Source organism: Lissotriton vulgaris, chromosome 2_1 (genome assembly GCF_964263255.1).
Source record: "Lissotriton vulgaris chromosome 2_1, aLisVul1.2, whole genome shotgun sequence".
NCBI lineage: Eukaryota > Metazoa > Chordata > Amphibia > Caudata > Salamandridae > Lissotriton > Lissotriton vulgaris.
Window position 1 is genome coordinate 1,527,455,000 of NC_141687.1, and position 21,748 is coordinate 1,527,476,747.

At 47.7% G+C, this 21,748-nt stretch overlaps 1 protein-coding gene across 1 annotated transcript in view; it reads left to right on the plus strand.

The window, feature by feature from the left end:
* The first annotated feature begins 549 nt into the window (after window positions 1-549).
* LOC147732844 (5-hydroxytryptamine receptor 3A-like) overlaps window positions 550-21,748 on the plus strand; it is a 63,146-nt gene continuing 41,947 nt past the window's right edge. Inside the window, 3 exon segments of the mRNA XM_086954842.1 lie at window positions 550-696; window positions 13,198-13,242; window positions 14,458-14,567. Of these exon segments, the coding sequence (XP_086810968.1) occupies window positions 601-696; window positions 13,198-13,242; window positions 14,458-14,567 (251 nt within the window). The 5' untranslated portion in view covers window positions 550-600.

Here is a 21,748-nt window from a genome sequence, read left to right on the forward strand (position 1 = left end):
ATGGATATATACTCACTCTTGCAAGGACAATTAACTTTATATATTTCTCTGTGGATACACATATGCCTTCATCTATTTTGGAGATCTAACCTACTCCCAATGCCTTGTTCATTATGGATTTACAATCAGATATGTTTGTTGGTGTGCAAAAAGTTTTCAGGACATACCAGTCGTGAAAGCCCAACCCCCACCTATGGGAGGAAACTTTCTTACCCGTGCATGTATGTATGAGTAGATATTTCAGAAGGCCATATAAATGTTTGGGAATCTTAAAATTGGATTTAGGCTTATAAAATTGAATATTTGAGCGGTTTAACTGACGACAGTAGTGCAAATGACTTAGAAAATCAAACCTTACTAAAGCGAAGGCCTGGACATCTTTTTCACACTCCCCACGTCACTCATAGTAAGTATGGCGGCTCTATGCACCCATAAAAATATGGAGGCAGTCCATAAATGCAGTCTAGCGATCCTGGAAACGTAAATGATTGTAAACGGAAACGAGTTTTCTTCTCTCTCGTATTTACAGAAACCTGTAAAACAACGAGCTTATCTGCCAGCTGCAGCAAGCCAACTCTGATCCGTCTCTTCGACCACCTGATGGACGGCTACCAGAAGAGCGTGCGCCCGGTGCGTGACTGGAAGCAGGCGACGGACGTGTCCATCGACGTCATGGTCTACTCCATTCTCGACGTGGTAAGGCCTTCCTCCCCCATCCTTCATTCGGGCATTTTGACACTTACTCAATTAGCGCCTTTGAGCCTTTGATGTGATTTAAAGAATGACTCAGAAAAGCGCGCACGTTGTGGGCCAATCCGGACGCTCGAGCCCACTGTACATTCCATATTGGCTATCAAACACCTCTACGCATAGGCAGCTGGTGAAAATGAGAATGCGCAATGGGCGCATCGCGTGAACCCTACAGCTGGAGCCAACCTAAAGAACAGGGAACTGATGGCTGTTCACACCCATTTGCATAACACGTCAAAATATATATGTAAAAAAATGACAATATCACACATTGGTCGCAAACTAATGGCAGCAGTGTCCTGATATACCAGACAGAGAAATTGCTTCTCCCTCTTAAAATCAGTGGTGTAGCACGCATGCCAGGGGTAATGCAAGCAAGCAAATGCGCCCATATCACCAGGGACCATGTTTTTTTGTCATAGGGCAGCGCCGCGGGCCTTCATGCAGCGCTGCCATATGGAAAAACACAAGGGCAGGAATGCGCCATATCTATTAGATATGGCGCAGTCCTGTCCTTTTGCCGTGTGCCAGCGCACAATAAGCTATCGTGCGCCAACGCAGGCACCTTTGCTCCATGGCTGCATTGCGGTGATAATTATTTTTTGTGCAGGAACCGAAACCATGCACTAAAACAATCACAAAAGGCTTTTTCCCATTTCTAAGTGTGCTGCAAAATGCAGCACACATAGAGAACAAAATTAAGATAAATAAAGATATTTCTTCTCGTCGTGCCTCCCTTATGCCTTCCCTTGGGTGACGTACGTTTTGGGTGCTGCCTCAGACTTACAACTTCTTGTAAATTTGGGGCAGTGCCAAAAAGCCGTGGATGTTGCTTGGAACGCCCCCAGCAACACCCACGAACCCCGCTTTTACGCAGTTTTCTGAGTGAAAAGGGCGCTATTTATAAAGCCATGAAAAGCCACGTTGGCTTTACGTGGCCTTATAAATATACCAGTGTCACATTGCGCCACCAGGACGTAAAAAAAGTGATGATCTGGCGGCGCAATAGTGCAGACAGGCCCTGTTTCAGTAGTTAAATACCGCTGTAACTGGGAAGCATAATGCTGTGCAGACCCTCAGACCCTGGTACAACAACTTTTTACAACAAAAGGATTCTACTGGCTATTTTTCCAGTAATTTAGTGAATTTAAGTGTTCTAAAAAATAATAAAGGATGGTGTGGAAAAGCAAGCACCTTCTCTTATATATTGGAAGGGCAATATTTTTGAAATTGTAAAATACCCCTCACCTACTGTAACTTGATACAGTGTCATGGTTCATCATTGGGGTCTTCCCGTCCCTCTACGGGACGGGGCGTGCTACGACCTACGTAGATGCAGGAGAACTTTTATTTGTGATTCGTAATTATGTGTAGTGCATGGAGTGGCCACTTACTCACCCATACAGCCACTCAATCACCCACTCACCCACCAATACAGCCACTCACACACACACTCACACAGTCACTTAGTCACTGATGCAGCCTCACACACACACACGCTCACCCACCCATGCAGTCACTCACTCACCCAAACAGCCTCTCACACACCCAAATATTCACCCAGTTACACACCCTGACAGCCACTCACACACAGATTCAGACACTCACACACCCACTCAGATTACAAATATATGACGTTACAATGCAAACAATTACAACGCATGCCTTTACAAAGAGAGTTTTACATCAAAACCACCATTACAAAGCATGATTTTACAACACATGCCATTACAACGCATTTTTAGAAACTACCATTACAACGCATAATACTTTTGGGGCAACAGTGGGGTAAGTGTTGGATAGTGTAGAGGTAAAAATTACTATTCCCACTCCAGTGAGTGCAACAGTAGGGTAAGTGTTGGATAGTGTAGGGGTAAAAATACTATCCCCATGTACCCCAAAACCCATACCCACCCTAAAACAAAAAAATTCCCATTACTGACCATATAATGTGTTGTAATGCATGCGTTGTAATTGTATGCATTGTACTGGCATGCGTTCTAGTAACATGCGTTGTAATGGCATGCGATGTAAAGGTAGTTGTGTTGTAGCAGCTGCATTGTAAAGGTAGTGCATTGTAATGACTGCTTTGCAATGGCTGTTTCCCCTCAGATTACATGTTAGGCACTGATAGGACGCTCTGACACTCCTGAGGTGGAAATCCGGGAGCACCATCTCATTGTAAATTTTAAAACTGTATGTGATTTTTAAACTTGTTCTTTGGACTTCTGCGCACTTACCCGCCCTCTCCTTCTCATTTTGCTTCGTTCCCCCGTGCAGCCGATTAGGTGCTGCTACGGGAACTGGGAGGGTAGCCGCCATCTTGGGGGTAGCCCAGGGTTGCGCTGCAGTCTTTCTGTCACAACATTGCCAGCCAGCATATAATGTGCATCCCACCCCGGCCGCGCAGCGGGTGCGTAGATGGCGCGCCAAAGGTGCACCAAAGGCAAGCCCATCTACGCCCGTCCGCGCCAGGCCGGGCCCAGGGGCCAGTTTCTCTGCCCCCTTTTGAACTTATCCTATGGAGACCCTGTTGAACCTCCGCAGCTCGGCCTGTCTTCTGGGTCCAGCCTCCATTAGACATTTGAGGCAACTAGGCATTTTTTCTCCCCCCTCTAGCCCCTTAAGACCTCTGCCCCAGTCATTTCAGCGACACTTGCAATCTAAGTCTGCCCCCGCCAAAACCCAGAACCTAAATATTTTTTATCTTAACACAAGGTCCTTAGTTAAACATCAACTCGACATCTTCCTTCTCCTTGCTTGCCAAAAACCGGACATTCTTTTCCTCACGGAAACTTGGCTTACTACCAATTCTTCTCCAGACATTTTGGCAGCTCTGCCAGATAACTATTATATTATACAGGTAGATCAGGACGCAGGGAAAGCAGGGGGTGGAGTTGCCGCTATTATCAATAAAGGTTATGTCTTCTCTAAAATGACATCTCTTGATCTTGTTGCAGCCGACAATCTGGTCATCAAGCTCGACTCCAGATCTGGACCACTCCTATGTATATTGATATATAGACCCCCACAAAGCATGCCCTCTTTCCCTTTCTCCCTGTGCGATAAGCTGTCTTCTATGGTCACAGATTACATTAAAATCTTGCTAATTGGAGACTTCAACTACTGGCTTAACAGGGAGTCTGGCGGCCCTTCGGCTGGTGAACTTATGGAGCTTCTCACAGGACTTAATTTTAGCCACCATATTAACACTGCTACCCATGTTAAAGGGCAGATCTGGAGTAGGAATCTTAGCATATCCTCCCCTGTCGTATCTCCTTGTATCTGGTCCGATCACTTTTTGATTTTTAAAAACCTTTATTGTACCTTCACATAATTACACAGCCATTCGCCTACAACCCAGAGGGCCGGCCGCTAATAAATGAGCATTAGAAGTCATGCATAAAGTAAGTCCATACTGTGATCTTGCTGTTAAAGGCAGAAGGTGCATCATACGGCTAAGTGAAAGGTATACAATCGGTATCATGTCGCAAATCAGTTAAGGTTTTGGTTTTCTGTTTTTTATGAAAATAACAAAAATAACAATGAGGAAATCACAGTGCGGTCATCTAAAAGTAGTAATGCTGTTTAGCTGTATTAAAACTCCACCTGACAGTATGTGTTGCTATTTGTTGTCATGGATTCAAACCAAAGTGATGGGCAGAAATTCCCATACATCCACATGTAACTGAATTGCAGTCCCTATCCTCCCTCAACCCCTCAACCTATCTCCCCCTCATCATCCAACTCCAACTGGTCGTCCTCTGGAAGAGGATCACAAAGTTCACCATGATACACATTCCATGGGGACCATATCTTATTCCATTTTCTGGGGCACGCACGGCTTAAGTACACCGCCCTCTCAGTCACCATTATCTTGTCCATATTCATGCACCACTGCGACTTCGTCTGTAGTTCTGCCGCCCCCCAACGCTGAGCGATATCTCTCTTGGCCACCATCATGCCTAACGTTACCCAAAGTTGGCCACATCTGGACAGGTCAGTCGGTCCCCACACATTTAAGAGACATCGCCTCAGCTCTGGAAGGAGCGAGGTCCCTAGGGTCTGTGACACAGTGCGTAGTATTTGTCTCCAGTAGTTTTGTATGCGTGGGCAGTCCCAGAATGTATGGAAGAAGGACCCCTCCTCCCCACAGCCACGGAGACAGTAGGGATGTTGTATTCTGTGGATGCGATGTAAGAGTGTTCTTGTGTAATATACTCTGTGTAGGACCTTAAGCTGTACAAGTCTCAGCCTGGCTGAGATGCCTACCTCTTTTGGGGACGCCAGTGCCTCATTCCATTCGTGTTCATCCAGGGCGTCTACTTCCCTTTCCCATCTATCTTTCAGGGGGGCCAGCGGGTCAGGTAGGTTATTTAGGAGTTTGCGGTAAGTCAATGAAGTCGCACGTTCAATCAAGAAGTCAGTTAGAAGACGATCCTCCAACGGGGAGGATTCTGGTAGAACCGACCCGGAGGGGATGGCTTTAAGCAAAGCATGGTGTATCTGAACGTAGCGGTATGATTAGTGTGGCCCCAGTTCATACAATTCCCTGAGGCGGTTGAATGAAATGACCTCCCCCCGTTCCCACATGTCGCCCACTGTGGATATCCCAATGGTGTCCCAGTGAGAGAAGCCCCTACTGTATCTCAGGTTTCCCAAGGCACGGGTGTTCCAGAGTGGGGTAAGTTTGGTAATTTTCCCCTTCCAGCCCAGCGCAGCTAGCGCCACATGCCACAGCGATACAGTAAGTTTAGTAGGCCCCGTTAATGTTCGTACTTTGCGTTGGTCGTAGAGAGTGTGGCTAGCATGTTGTTGGTGCCCAGTTGTGCCCTATCAGTTTGGAAAGCTGGGTCAGTCTGTGAGGCATGTATCCACTCGCTAATGGACTTAAGGTGTGCCGCCCAGTAATATAGGTGAAGATTCGGCAGCGCAATCCCACCATCATACCAACCCATGTGCAGTTTGGCTTGTGCTATACGCGTCGGGCGATTGCTCCACAGCAGACCAGAAACTACTGCTGCCACCTTTTTAAAGTACCCCGGCGCCACCGGAAAAGGCGTGTTTTCCAGTACGTACAGAAAGCGGGGCAAAGACATCATTTTATACAGCGCTGCTATTCCCAGCATTGTCAATGGCAACCCCGCCCAGAACTTGACGTCTTGCTTGAGCCGTTCCAGTGGTGGCGTCAGATTTAGTTGTACAAATTCCAATGGATCCTGTGTGACATGGATTCCCAAATACTTGAAGAAGGAGCCTGCTAGTCTCAGGGGGCAATCAGGGCCGAGCATCGGGACCTGGCCTTTCAGAACAGCTCTGATTTGTTCCGGTTAATCGTGTAACCTGAAATTTTACCATGATCATCACACATATTCAAGAGCACCGGTACACCATGCTCGGGGTCTGTTAAGTACACCAGCATGTCGTCCGCGTAAAGGGACAGCCGGTCCTCCCAACCCTTCTTCCATTGTATCCCCTTAAGTAAGGGCTTTTGTCTTATTAAATTAGCTAGAGGCTCCAGGGAGAGCGCGAATAGCAGAGGTGAAAGAGGGCAGCCCTGTCGGGTGCCTCTCCCCAGCGGAAATGTTCGAGAAATGTGGCCATTTGCTACTACATGTGCCATCGGTTTCGTATACAGCAGTCCGACCCATGATATAAATTTCGAGCCTAAGCCCATACAGGTCAAAACTTCGCAGAGGTAGCTCCATTCCACTAAATCAAAAGCCATTTTCGCATCTAGGGCCAATATTACAGCGTGGTCGTGGATCAGGTCCGCTCTCGCCAGTACCCCATGAACCCTGCGAAGGTTTAGTGCCGTGTTCCTATGGGGCATAAATCCGGATTGATCCGGATGGATAAGATCAGGCAGATGTGCCATCAACTGGTTAGCTAGGAGCTTGGCCAATATTTTACCTTCTGCGTTTAGCAGGGAGATAGGGCGATATGAGGAGCAATCCTCATGTGGCTTCCCGGGTTTAGGTATCGCTACTATGGTGGCCGTTCTTTGATCGAGTGGAAGCTCACCCCTCTCTCGGCATTCCTCGTACATGTTGAGTAAGTATGTACTGAGCTCCTCGGACTGGGACTGATACCATTCCACTGGAATGCCGTTCGGTCCAAGAGCTTTGCCAGGTTTGAGCGCTCGTATGGCCAGCTGTATTTCATCGCTGGTTATGGCCACATCCAGGTCGGCTATTGCCTCCAGTTGCAACACTGGGATTTCCATTCTACTCAGCGCTTCCCGTGCCATGTCAGTGGTCACCACCCGTTCTGGGGTATACACCTTCTCAAAATGTGTCGCCAACGCTTCCACTATCCGCTCAGGGCTTGTCTGAGTTGCGTCGTTGCTATCCCTCACCTGTTGGATCCCTCTGGAGCCTTATCTCCAACATCGTATATCCGATTCTGTGTGTCGGTGATGTGTCCCTTCACCATATGGCGAACATGTTCCGTGTATAGTCGCTGGTGAAGTGCAAGGGTATGTGCCGTGTCTACTGTAGGGTTAGCCTCATGCAAAGTTGTTAAGTCGCGTAGTGTCGACTCAAGTTTAGACTGTTCAGCCGTCTGTTCCTTTTTATGGGCCGCAATGGAGCTTATTGCTTGCCCCCTTAGCACTGCCTTCTTACTTCCCATAGCACCTCGGAAGAGGTCACGGTAGCCACGTTTTCCTCGAAATATTGTGTTGTAGCCTTCTGGAGGGTTTTCCTGATTTTGAGGTATGACGCTTGAATGGGATATATACGGTTACGTGACTTTTTCTGGGTGGAAAGTGTTAGGGTGATCGGAGAGTGGTCTGAAATGCCTCTAGGGTGAATGTCTGCGGTATCTACGTGTTGTAACCCTTCACCCAAAGCCAGGAAGTAATCTATTCGGGAAAGACTGTTATGGACTGTGGAGTGAAATGTGTACTGCTTGTCTTGGGGGTGGACGTGACGCCAGATGTCTATCAGCCCCATTGCTGTCAGGAAACGTTGAAACCGGGAGGGCCCCCCAGGCGGAACTGTCGTAGGGAATCTATCAAGCTGTGTGTCTACTACAGCATTAAAATCCCCTCCCAAAATTACATCGCCTTCGAGGAGAGACAATAAAAAGTCACTAAGAGCTGGAAGCATGATTGAGTGAAGGGATGGTGGAATGTACACTGATACCACAGTCAGGGGGCGACCCTCCCATTGTCCCTGCAAGGCTGCAAAGCAACCCTGACCATCAGTTTTCGTGCTCAGTGGAATGAATTGTGAGGATTTTTTAATCAAAATGCCAGTTCCCCAGGAGCCTGATGTGAATTCTGAGTGTGCCACCATCCTGTACCCCCTCCTATCTAAGGCCCTAGTGGCCCCCCCGTCAAGTGTGTCTCCTGTAACAGTGCCAGTTGGGGTTTTTGCCTCTTCAACGCATTTAGTACCAGGCCGCGTTTCACCTTATCCCCAAGCCCCCTCACATTCCATGAGAGTATTCTAAGGGAAGAACCACCTGACCGTGACTCAGTGCTCCCTACGTTACGGAGCTGCTCATCCGCCATTTCCAATCGTGCGGACACACACAAATGAATCTAGGAGGATCAATCAATCAATCAATGACATTTATAGAGCGCGCTACATACCCGTAGGGTCTCAAGGCGCTTGGGGGAGGGGGGGTGCCGCTACTGCTCGAACAGCCAGGTCCTCAGCTTCTTCCTGAAGGAGAGGTGGTCTTGGGTCAGGCGCAGGTCGGTCGGGAGGGAGTTCCAGGTCTTGGCGGCCAGGTAGGAGAAGGACCTTCCTCCTGTAGTCGCTCTTCGGATGAGAGGGACGGCGGCGAGGGCGTGGTTGGCTGATCGGAGGTGGCGTTTGGGAGCGTAGAAGTTGATCCGGTTGTTGAGGTAGCTCGGGCCTTGGTCGTGTAGGGCTTTGTGTGCGTGGGTGAGGAGGCGGAAGGTGATTCTTTTGTTGACGGGGAGCCAGTGAAGGTCTCTCAGATGTCCGGAGATGTGGCTGGTTCGTGGGATGTCGAGGATGAGTCTGGCTGAGGCGTTCTGGATCCGCTGGAGTCTCTTCTGGAGCTTGGCGGTGGTCCCGGCGTAGAGGGCGTTGCCGTAGTCCAGTCGGCTAGTGACGAGGGCCTGGGTGACGGTCTTCCTGGTCTCGGTGGGGATCCACCGGAAGATCTTCCGTAGCATGCGTAGGATGTTGAAGCACGCCGAGGAGACGTTGTTGACTTGCCTGGTCATGGAGAGGGAGGAGTCCAGGATGAAGCCCAGGTTGCGTGCATGGTCTGTCGGTTTGGGTGCGGTGCCCAGGGCGGGAGGCCACCAGAGTCGTCCCAGGCGGAGGGTGAAGAGCCCAGGATGAGGACCTCCGTCTTGTCCGAGTTCAGTTTCAGGCGGCTGGTCGTCATCCACTCGGCTACCTCTTTCATCCCTTCGTGCAGGTTGGCTCTGGCGGTGGCGGGGTCGTTGGTCAGGGAGAGGATCAGCTGGGTGTCGTCGGCGTAGGAGATTATGCTGAGGTTGTGTTGACGTGCGATGGCCGCGAGGGGGCTCATGTAGACGTTGAAGAGGATGGGGCTCAGAGAGGATCCTTGAGGGACGCCGCAGATGACTTCGGAGGCCTCTGACTTGTACGGTGGTAGGCGGACTCTCTGTGTTCTTCCGTCGAGGAAGGAGACGATCCATTCCAGCGCCTTGTCCTGGATTCCGACGTTGCTGAGGCGCTGTACTAGGGTGCGGTGGCAGACAGTGTCGAATGCCGCAGAGAGGTCTAGGAGGATGAGGGCCGCTGTTTCTCCGTTGTCCATCAGGGCTCGGATGTCATCGGTGGCGGCGATGAGGGCGGTCTCGGTGCTGTGATTGGCTCGGAAGCCGGACTGTGAGGGGTCGAGGGATCCATTCGTCTCGAGGAAGGCGGCCATCTGCTTGTTGACGGTCTTCTCGATGACTTTGGCTGGAAACGGGAGCAGCGAGATGGGGCGGTAGTTCTTGAGTTCGGTGGGGTCCGCTGTTGGTTTCTTGAGTAGAGCGCTGAGTTCGGCGTGCTTCCAGCTCTCAGGGAAGGTGGCGGTGTCGAAGGATGTGTTGATGATGTCTCGTAGGTGGGGTGCGATGACAGCGTCGGCCTTGTTGAAGATGTGGTGAGGACAGGGGTCGGTCGGTGATCCGGAGTGGATGGAGTTCATCGTGCGGATGGTGTCTTCGGTGCTGATCGGGGTCCAGGCGTGGAGGGTGGTGGTGGGGGGTCGTTGTTCGGTCATGGTGTGCGTTGGTTGGTTGTTGAAGCTGTTGTGTATGTCCGCGATCTTGTTGTGGAAGTAAGAAGCGAGGGAGTCGCAGAGGTCTTGCGATGGGGTGATGTCGTTGTTTCCTGCGCTGGGGTTGGATAGCTCTTTCACGATGTTGAAGAGTTCCTTGCTGTTGTGTGCGTTGTTGTCCAGCCGGTCCTTGAATGCAGTTTTCTTGGCGGCGCGGATCAGCTGGTGTTGCTTCCGAGTGGCCAGCTTGAGGGTGGTCCTGTTGTCCGGTGTAGGTTCCCTTCTCCAGACTTTCTCGAGGGCTCGGCAGTTCTTCTTGGAGCTCTTGAGTTCGTCGGTGAACCACGGGGCTTTCTTGCTGCCGGGTCTGCTGGGCGGGGTCCTCAGCGGGGCGAGCTCGTCCGCGCAGATGCTGATCCACTTCGTGAGGTTGTCGGCGGCCTGGCTGGGGTTCGCTGAGCTGGCAGGAGGGTGCTGGCTCAGGGAGGTGGCGAGCTGGTCTGCTGTGATCTTGTTCCAGCTTCTGCGGGCGGCCTGTTGCTGGTGGTGGTGGGTCGTCGTTCTCTTGAAGGTGAAGTGGACGCAGCTGTGGTCCGTCCATTGAAGCTCTGTGGCGTGGCTGAAGTCGATGTCTGTGCTGGAGGAGAAGACTGCGTCGAGTGTGTGTCCGGCGAGGTGGGTGGGGGTGGACACCAGCTGCTTGAGTCCAAGATTGGCGAGGTTGTCGAGCAGGGTGCTGGTGTTGCGGTCGTTGTTGTTCTCCAGATGGAAGTTGAGGTCCCCCAGGAGGATGTAGTCAGCGGAGGGGAGGGCATGCGGGCTGACGAAGTCGGCGATGTCCTCGCTGAATTGTGTGCGTGGTCCTGGGGGTCGGTAGATCAGGGTGCCTCTGAGGGTGGTGTTCGGGTTGGTGTGGATCTGGAAATGCAGGTGTTCGGCGCTGGTCAGGGTGTTGTCGGTGCTGGTCGTGAGACGGATGGTGTTCCTGTGGATGATGGCGATGCCTCCTCCCATCTGGTTGGCGTTGCGGTCCTTCCGGACGATCTTGTAGCCCTCAGGGATGGCGATGGCGATGTCGGGGGCTGAAGAGGCGTTCATCCAGGTCTCCGTGAGGAAGGCAACGTCAGGGGCTGTGGCGTCTAGGAGGTTCCAGAGTTCGATGGCGTGTCTGTGGACGGAGCGGGTGTTGAGCAGGATGCACTTGAGGTGGGTGCTGCTGGTGTTCGACTTGGCGGGTGCTGGTGCGAGGCAGGTCCAGATGCAGGTGTACTTGCAGGCGTGGCAGCTGAAAGGTCCGTGGGTGCGTCGTGGTGTGGCTTGGTGGCATTCTGGGGGTCGGCCGGTGTTGAGTGCGATGAGGGTGGCGGCGGAGTACGTCAGGCGGGGAGGTCGGGGTCTTCGTGGGCCAGGGGTCCTGGCGCTGGTCGCGATCCGGTCGCGGACGGGCGCAGACGGGCTTACCTTTGGCGCGCCTTCGGCGCACAATCGGCGGATAAACCGGACCTGTAGGTGTATCCTTCCAGCTACAACACATACACAGTGAGCACAAATTTCTGACCGACGTAGTGAATTTCCAACCAACAACCAACATCCCCCCCACCCATTCCCTCCCTGCCTCCCTGCTTAACGGACCTTCAACTGCCCGCCTCCCCAACTGAGCAGAGCACTTAACCCATCCCAAAAACAGAGTACTTGCACGTTGGGGGAGAGTGTCTCACCGAGCAGGCGGCTCCCCTGCTCCCTTCGGAGTACCCAGGCCGGCGTCCAATAACGACCTGTGTGTATAGGCAGTCAATCAGGGAGTCAGCGTCCAAGTTGTACACGGGCTGTCCATATTATTTTCCCCCAGCAGCCTCAGACAGGTCCGGTGTCGGTGATTTGCTCGCGCCTCTTCTATCTGAAGTTTGTGAGCCAGTCCGGCTGTCGTTTCGGTGTCCGTGATGCATTCTGTCAGACTTGCGTTCTACTGTGCGCCAGCCTTCAAGCCAGTCTCTTGCTGCCTCGGGGGAGTCAAAAAACCAGATCTTCTTATCGGCGACCACCCGTAGCCGAGCCGGAAATAACATGGAGTAGGGTAGTTCTTGCTCACGCAACGTTCTTTTTTACTTCTAAGAAAGTCCTCCTCCATTGTGTTACCTCCGCCGTGTAATCTGGGAAGAAGGATATTCGTGAGTTTTGAATTTGAATGGCTGGTGCCACTCTTGCTGCCTGGAGGATGGTGTCGCGATCTCTAAAGTTAAAAAATCTTGCCAGGATCGGACGCGGTGAGGCCCCTGGTTTCGGTGTTCCTCCTGGTACTCTGTGGGCCCGTTCAGTGCTTTCATCCTTCATCCAACTACACATCCATGTATCCAGACCCATCATACAGTCCATCCACCCACCCTGCCATTCAACTATCCATCCCTCCACTTATTGATCCATCATTCCAGCCAACCATCCATCCATCCATCCACCCATCACCCATATCTCCTCCACCTTCTACAATATGGAATCCTGCAAATTCCTGAAAATCCTTGCATGACATATTTTGCACTACTTCCAATAACTTATCAAATATGTTCATCCCATTGGATGCGCTGATGCAGTGCATCATCCTGCTGCAATCTCATTTCTTCCAGAGTGCTGGGGTCTATAAAGTTACAAAACGGTATTTATTCCCCAACTTTGTTACATTTTCTGAAGTCTGCAATCTTAGAGACCATTCCAAAGTTGCCAAAGTTAGAAAAGAACTGCAGTTGTAAACCACTGGTTTGCAGAAGAAAATTGCTATATTCGGGTTCTGTTGTTTTCCTGTCTTTTACGTTTCTTATTCCCTTGCAGAGTATCGTCCAGTCTACTTGGTAAGCAACAGTTTTCCACACTAGTAATGGAACCTTGTCAACACTTCTGTGTGTAAAAACTTGGGCTGGGAATTCCATCGGTAGCAGCTGGAAGCCTAAGTGGGCTATTGAGAAAGAGTTGGGTGGCATCAGATGCCTGCAGGAGAAATACACTTGGTGGAGGTCATCTTTATTATGAAAGAGTCCTTCAAAAGCATTTCCCTGTGATATACCTCTTCCGCAAGTGAAGATGGGTGACATTGATTAACTTTACAAAGTGCCCTTCACTGTCTTTAAAATTCTGTAATGGAGTTGCAGTTCTTGGCTTTATCACTATATGCATATTCTTTTAAAAATACAGAGAATACAACTTTCCTTCTCCTGTTTTTCTCCTTACTCACTGTAGGATGAAAAAAACCAAGTTCTGACCACCTACATTTGGTACCGACAGGTAAGACAGTGTGACATCAGCCACTAGAGCCCATTTAATGCATTATCATTTTGACATCAAGAGGAGGACAACATCCCCCTACTTAAAGGCTGCAGGTTAATTGCTGTGTTCCACAAATAAAGTAGCTTTTCGCTTAAAAAGTAGCACTAGAAAATGTACAATGATCAGTGGACAGGCACGAGAAGTTGCTGTTGATTTAACCATAGATATGTTTATAAACATTTGTAACAAAATTGTATTATTTAATCAGTTCATTTACTGATTTAGATAAAATTAGTTTTTTCTTGACCTTGCACCCTTTAAACCCAAATAACCAGTTTTAGGGTTACAAGCAGAGTCAGTGCCTCAATTACTTATTTCTTATGATTTATACACTTGGTTTTGGAAACAGTTATGGTTATGAGTGCAGCTTTTTGTAAGTGGTACTGTTAATTGACATAGAGGATGTTAGGAACCAATATAATATACATTTAAATGCAAAGGTATGCTCAAGAAAAAATATCCATGTATCGCAGAATCAGGGCTCATTAAATTCCTCATCAGATACCTAAAGAAATGTACATATCCCTGACCCACATCCAATTCATACATCTCAGATCCAAATGCAAACCACAAATCACAGAAGTTAAGGTAATCCTCATGTTATGAAACCATTTATCTCAGAAGCATCACTAGATCATGCAGCACAAAACCACATTTAGTCTACACATCACCAGTGCTTAATTTGTAAAAAATAAGTGCCAAGGCTCTAGTCAGGAGGCCACTTCAGCTTGCACCCCACATTGCCCTTAGCATGCTGCCATGATAGTAACAACGCACCTACTAACCCTCATACTCCTACAAGTGTAACTATTCCAGGGCACGAAAACTATAAGAATGGCTTGGGTGTAAGGGAGTAGCCATTCTAAATGTATATTTCATTAATAATTGACTGTTGTGATTAACTCTAAATTAGCCAGACAGCCCCACCTTGTGGTAGACTGTCAGAAGCACTGGTGTTGACAATTAAGTGCCAGTGCCGAGCACGGGAAACCACCGGCTCAAATGAAGCACTGCACCTCACAGATCAGATGTCACCACTTCGTGATTTTACCAAGTGTATTTTCTGTACCACAAGACGTCAATCAAAATCACCCTGATAGAGGGTCGTAATTGTCCAGAGCTTGGCATGCTTTTGAGTACAGGAACTATTCTCACGCTATCTGTTTTTTTCAGATATGGAAAGACGAATTTCTTACTTGGGAGCCACAGGACTTTGATAATGTCACACAGGTTTCAATTCCCACTGATAAAATATGGGTCCCGGACATACTGATCAACGAATTGTAAGTACTAAGTTCATGAAACTACGTTTTTCATTCTCTACTTTATTGACAAAGGGCCATATGGAGGCAATTTTAGTTTTGGAGGAACTTCCTTACACATTCTCCCCAAGCCATTTAGCACATCTACACATATTACTATTCATAGCCACTCCAATAAATAGAAGGTTTACTATCACCCTCCAACAATGGAGGTTTTTATTGCTATTCTAAACTGTTTCGCATAGTTTATAAATATTTATGTTTAGAAGCACAAACAAATAGGAAAACACATGGCTAAAGCTCTTCTAAACTTTGAGAGTCAGGAAAACGTTCTGGCCAATGCAAGATCTCTTGTCAAATCTCCCAAAACCCAGTTCACAAACTTAGCAGATTCAGCTTCTACCAGATCAAAGACGTGCACAGTCTCTCACTATCAAGGCTGTCTCTTGCCTCTTAAAACAGGCTTCTTGCCTCAACGCACCACCCAGTCTCACAAACACCCACTCATTCAAAGTTTGTAAAGCAGGAATTAGTAATGAAGCTTTCTAAGAATAAGAAAAGAGCTATATATGACATCCCAGTTCACTAATGGCTCCTGAAACTGAGGCGCAATCTTACAAGACCCTATTGCCACCAGAACTTAGATACGGGCTTTGCCTAATTTACTAGGCAGCGTTAAGCCTTTTAACGTGGCTTGGTGCTGCCTGGTAAATAAGGCACCCTTTCATGCTATACTTAGTGTGAAAAGGGTGGGCTATGGGTGTTGCGGTCGGCGTTCCGCCGCAACACCCATTGATTTTGACACTGTCCCATATTTACTATAGTGGCATAAATATGGGGCAGCGCCAACATTAAGACCAGGGAAAACCTGGTCTTAACAGGGTGCAATGAGGAGAAATGCATTATCTCTCCTCGTTTTTGCTGTTTTTATGTGTGTTGCATTGTCCAGCACACATAAAACCAGCAAAATGCCACGAATGATTGTTTATGAACAGGAATGTGTCCCTTCCTGCACAAAAACAATCATTTTAAAAATGACGAGTTGCAACTTCTATGTGTGCAGCACAAAGCAGCGCACATAGAAGTTACATATCGCCATTTACGATTGTTTATAAGTACAAAGGGTCACCTTCCTGCACATAAACAAGCATTCCCCACAATGCAGGCACCCTTGCACTACTGCAAAGGTGCCTGCTTTGGCGCTAGACAGCTGAAATTAGCGCCAGCGCAGGGGGAAAAGCAGGGCCGCACTGTATTGTTGTAAATACTGTGCAGCCCTACGTTTCAGAAGTGGCAGAGTGCAGCCTTAAGCCAAGAAGGCTAAAACCGTGCTCCGTCACATCTTGGTAAATATGTCCCTGGGCCTGGCTAAGGTAAAATAACGTGATTCAATCACGTTATTTTATTTTAGCGAAACTCAGTTTCGGGAGCTATTTGTGAGCTGGTGTGTCATATACAGCTCTTTTCTTTTACTTTAGAAAGCTTCATTAACGTGGCATCAAGAAATACATTTGACACAGTTAATAAAAAAGAATATAGCAGGTAGTTTTTCGCCAAAATGAAGCCAAAATGATTTAATAATTAAAACATTACACGCCAGTAGCAAATTATGAGAAGATCATAAATACAACAACTTAGTGGCGCAATACACGCCCCCGCAGTCCCAGCAGTGTGGGGGAGGGGAGCCCGAGCTCCATGGGGGCCCCTCTGGACAGTACCCTGGTGTGACAGCTCCTAATTGAGTCCCGAGGGATGGCCCTCCATGTAGTTTGTTGGTGGGCCCCCCTCAAATTTCGTTATGCTAGTGTAACAATTATACTGTCTGGTAAAATCATGTAACAAAGTGCTTCCCAAACTTTTTAGAACCACAACCCACTTTTTAAAGCATGACAATCTTTAGCAACCAACCTAGCTTTGATGGACATGAGGCAGACTATTTTTTAATTTAACTAAAGCATCATATGGTAGCACATTTTCATTTACAGACAGCACAATTTCTATTTAACGAATCATTAAAAGCTATATTGCACACAAATGATAATGTGTGGAAATTGGGTTTCAGTGAATACTGATCATTTGTGCATCATCAAATAAAGTGTCTTGATTTGTTCAGATTCTTATTACATTCTTTGTTTCCATCACACATTACGGAATTACAAAAAATGTGCTCCGTTTTTGCTTACCTAACTGCTGAATGTGTATATTTCATTCACAGGTATTTACATTTTGTTGTCTGTTATGAAAAAATGACATCCTATCCTTTCCTTTCACGCTTCATGAACCCCAGCAATATTGCCACATAATTCATTTTACTTTTCTTTCTCTGATTGCATAGTGAGAGCAGTTTGTAAACACGTCTTCATTCACAAAAAAAACCATAAGCAGCAGAAGACATAACCTGACATTCGACCTCTGCCTTTGAAGTGCAGCAAATGTGTCATGATAATCAAGAGCATATGTCTAAAAGTGTACAAGTTCAATAGTATATTATGGGAACTCAAAAATCAAGACAGATAAAATTAAGGTTGTAAAAACATTAAATGATAGAAATATTAGGCTGGGTGAAAAAATTCCAGTACTATACAACAATTACTAGACACCACGGTATAAAACATCTGAGGCAAAAAAAAGTCAAATGAAGTTCATAAAGATTCATTCTTCGTTTTTAACTGCAGATAAACATTATTATTAATATCCAGTCTATAACTGTGGTACACTCAATTCCACCAAGCGATATATGATAAAGCTTTAGCTTTCTTCCAATTAGAAATTACCTGTAGAGAAATAGCAATTCGTAGACCTAGTAATTTTCCTTTTATAACAGAAGATAACCTCTGGTCCTTAATGCTACCAATGTAATATAAAGATAAGATAATGGATTGAGGTGTCAAGAATTTCATTTAGTTTGGGCGAAAACCGGTTAAGAACTGCTGCTTTATAAGAATCTCCAGATGGTCCCCGAACCCTTCTTATAGCAGCCGTACTAAATGCCCTAAATGTGCGACCGAAGCAGCCGATATAGTACATATACTGTATTCCTGCCCCAAACTTAAGACCTTTTGGGGTGATATAGTGAGTGTCCTTAGATTAAAAAATATTTTGCTCCCTACTATCATGGCTGCCTCGGTCCTACTAGATCTTAATCTCTCTTCATCTTTACACTCAGCCCTAACCACTATACTTATCTCATGCGCTAAACTAACTTTGGCAAGGGCCTGGTTAGATCCAGAACCACCGACGGTATGGAAGTGGTGGACACTAGTAATTGAGATACACGCCATGGAGCTAGCCCTAGCAAATCTTAGGGAGAACACGCTCACTGACCAAATTTAATAGAAACTGGGGTACTTTTCTAGATTCAAATTTCATTCAAATTCTGTATAACTGTCAAGTTTTTCCGGTCTGATTCTGTATTAGGAATTCTTTTACTATGTTTACATATCAAATTATTTTGTCTATAACATATATACTTTAAATGTCTCTCAGTATCTGTACATGTACGAAATTATCTATGTATTTTTGTTGTTTCCTTCTGGTATTTTTTTTTTCTTTCTCTTTTTACGTCAGCCTGCTAACATCAATAAAACAGTTTAAAAAAAAAAAAGAACTGCTGCTTTATAGGATGAAGCAAGTAAATATGAGCATGCAGAATCAAAGCCCTGATGGAAAAGACTAAAGGGAAAGCCGAACTGCTTGTTATGCAAATATGGGGACAGAACCTCTCCACCGCTGCAAAGATAGCAAATCACTTTAAAATCAAATCAAAGAGAGGGGAGGAGCTACTCTAGCAAGCAAGATGGCCGCATAAGCTCCCGGCTCCGCCGACCTCCGCCAGCAGCTCGTATATCCTGCAAGTTATCCTGTTTTCCAACCGGCCTCCCGTATATATGAGGAGTGACTGACTCTGAAGGCGCAATCCCAAACTTTTTATCACACCGGGTGACGGAGATACGCCGTGTTTCATTCTCGGCCTACCCCGGAGTGGAAGCCGGGGCCTCGATTTCCAACCCATCCGGGCTGGAATTGAACAACATCGGCTGTGAACCTTGGGCTTTGTCCGGTCTCCCGAACGGAGACATAATCTACCTGTTTTTAACGGCGATTTCGTATCCTGCCTGCAACGCACACGCTCGGCGTGACGCATCGTTTGCTGCAGCCCTGTATCAGACGCCCGGAGACACAGTAAGTTTGTCGGGGGTGCGGACGGAGCCCTGATCAGCGGCGAAGGTGCAAAATCGTGAGGTGAGAGCGCCCGTTGTTGGTGTCCGCTCCAGATTTGCCTGCTACCCCTAAGTAGCCGGCCTCCGGGGTTTGCATCCTGATCTGTTGCTTACGAGAGGAGATGGAGGGGACGAAAGACACACCACCGCTGCACGCCGTAATGGCGGCCATTAGAGCGCTCCACTCACAGATCATCGTCAACTACCAGGCACTGTCCGTAACAATGGACGATCTTTGCCGGAGACCGGACAGCGGCTTTTTGCGATCATCGCAGCCAGCGGTGCCACCAACGACAGATCGTGTATCCAACTATGAGGTCCCTGTGCAGAAGCCGGATCCCTTTTGCGCTGCTGATTCCTATGAGACAGATCACGCGCCTGTGGACATTGTCAGCGTCCCCTGCTTCAACCCTATCTCGCCGAATATCACTATGGACAACCTTGACTGCCTTAACAAGATCACCTGTGACTATTGGAGAGTTTTATCATCCTTCCACGCTTTTCCTCGCTTGCTCTGTGGAGATCGTGAACTTTTATCCTTTACTTGGCTTGCTCATACTGACTTGAACTTTCATGAAAACTTTACCTCTCTCATTGTTGCTGTGGCCTGGGTTATAAGTGCTCCAGTGAACATTCGTACTGGCCAGGGTTAACTTGTGGGGCTTTTTAGGATACGGGAAAATAATTTAATCTGCTGCTGGGATTGTGACCTGTGAAATGCGGGAGTCGGGTGGTATGTTTCGTACTTCCCCGGATTGATTGTGTATTTCGCTGCATTTATTTTGAACTTGTTTCCGGGTGGTCGCATCTGGTGGAGGGTAAGGGAGTCCGGGAGTGTGTTTTTTGTTTCTCCTCCTCTGCTTCTTTCTCTCTTTTAGGGACATTTCTGGGCGACAGGCACGCTGCTAGTGGGTTAGGCCGTAGCCATTGCAGGGGTGCAGGGTGGTGGGGGGGTTTGTTATTTTGCCTTTGTTTAATTCTATGGCCCCTTTTTTTTCTTCTCTCTCTCTCTCTCTTTAGGGTATTCCTCTGGGCGACAGGCACGCTGCTAGTGGGGTAGGCCGTAGCCATTGCAGGGGTGCAGGGTTGGGGGGGCGGGTGGGGGGTTTGTTATTTTGCCTTTGCTGTGTTCTATGGCCCCTTTTCTTTTTTCTCGCAGGGTCCGGTAGCGATACTTTCGGTTTCATCCTGAAGCATACGAGTGGGCAGGGTTTGGGGTGGGTGGCTATGATGATAGATAGGTAGCTTTGTTCTTCTCCCTTAGTGAACTTACTGGCGCTTGCATTTTTACCCGCATTTTTTATACCTCCGAGTGTGTAGCTCCGGATATCCTGTATCTTCTTCTTTATCTTGTTTTTTGGGGGGGGGGTTAAAGATAAAATGAAACCTTATGCATATCCTTGATCCGAAATGTTTTCAATACATCGTCTATCCTTTACCGCTGCCGGACCCATGGGTTGTCGGCTGAAGAGCTGTGTTATTGGATTTCCTGATACGTTCTGCATACATGTGGTGACCGGCCCCTGTCGTTGCAGGGCTACTTTTGTAATTTGTGTTGAACGATATAATAAAGGTTTAAAAAAAAAAAAAATCAAATCAAAATTCACATCATATGAGAATCAAACCATATATTAAATTCAAATTTCAGTTGAAAAGCCTGGCGTAAACTCGGTTTTCCACATACTGGTAGTAATAGGACAGAGCCTAGATTTATATCACAAGAAAAGTATTCAGTTTCCAAACAAAAAAAAAATACTTGCCAGACTAGGCGTAGGGCCTGATTGTTAGTTTGGCGGTGTGGCAGCAAGCCCCCACGCCAGCCCCCTCTGCCACACCACCAAACTCGTCCGCACACCACCTGCCAGATTACAAGTTCATCCATGGTCTGGCAGGTAGTTCTTTGGTGGTCTCACGGTGGTGCCTTTCAAAGGCTCATATCTGAGCCTTAGAAAGGCAACGCAGTGGGAGTGTCAAAGCACGTTCCTGCATGGCATGCACTTCCCATGCAGGAACTAGGGGTGCAAGCTTACAGGGGCACACACCCCCTGGTCTGAGACAACAGGTGGCCCTGTAGGGGCCCCTTAGTTTCCTCACTACCATGAAAACTGTGGCAGTGAGGAAACTCGTAATATGCTTGGCAGTGCTACAGCGCCACCATATTGTGGGCCTCAGACTGCTGCAAGAGCGCCAGGGATCATGGATGATGCTATGGCGCCAAACTCGTAATATGCCAGTTAGATTGCCAGTGCAGCTGTGCCAGTACTGCCATCATGGCAACAGCGGTCCAGAAACCGGTGTAGTCATAATCAGGCCCATAGACTGGTAATCAAAGTTGGGGACCATCAGGCCTTATTTTACATGGCAAGGTTTGGAAATAAAAGGCCTGCATTGAACACAAACTGCATTTTGTTAAGATAACCAAATAACATAGAAAATCATTCGAAAGAAACGGTGGCCCAGTTTGTCATTCTCATCAAGTACTTGGACCTATGCGCATTGGTTATCACCTCCTCATCCGTCTTCCCATCCCATTGCTTACATATGAGCTCCACAGAGCCTATCACCTTGCTGAGGTCAAAATACTTCCCCCCAATATGGCACCAACTTCCGAGCATGCTTAAAGGGAGAAAGACGTCATAAGACAGCCTGAGAATATCATAGGATAGAAAAATAATCACCATAAACAGAAACCTGGAGGGAGGGTCGAGCTCAGGAATGGAATGGGAGGCCTGGGCTCAGAGTAATGAAGATTACCGGTGAGTATCCAGGCAGTACAAAAAAAGAAGAGGTGTTATAATCTTAAAACTATCACCGCACCATGTGCTGGATGAAAGTACAGGCATTTCCCCAATTGTGGCTAAGTAATGCACTGCAAGTCCGGCTTCTATTTCAATGAAGGGAAAAAAGGGGGACATGAGACTGCTTAGAAAGGGGAATAGCCCTTGCTGACTTAGGGTAGGAAAAACGTGCCTTTTGATACAG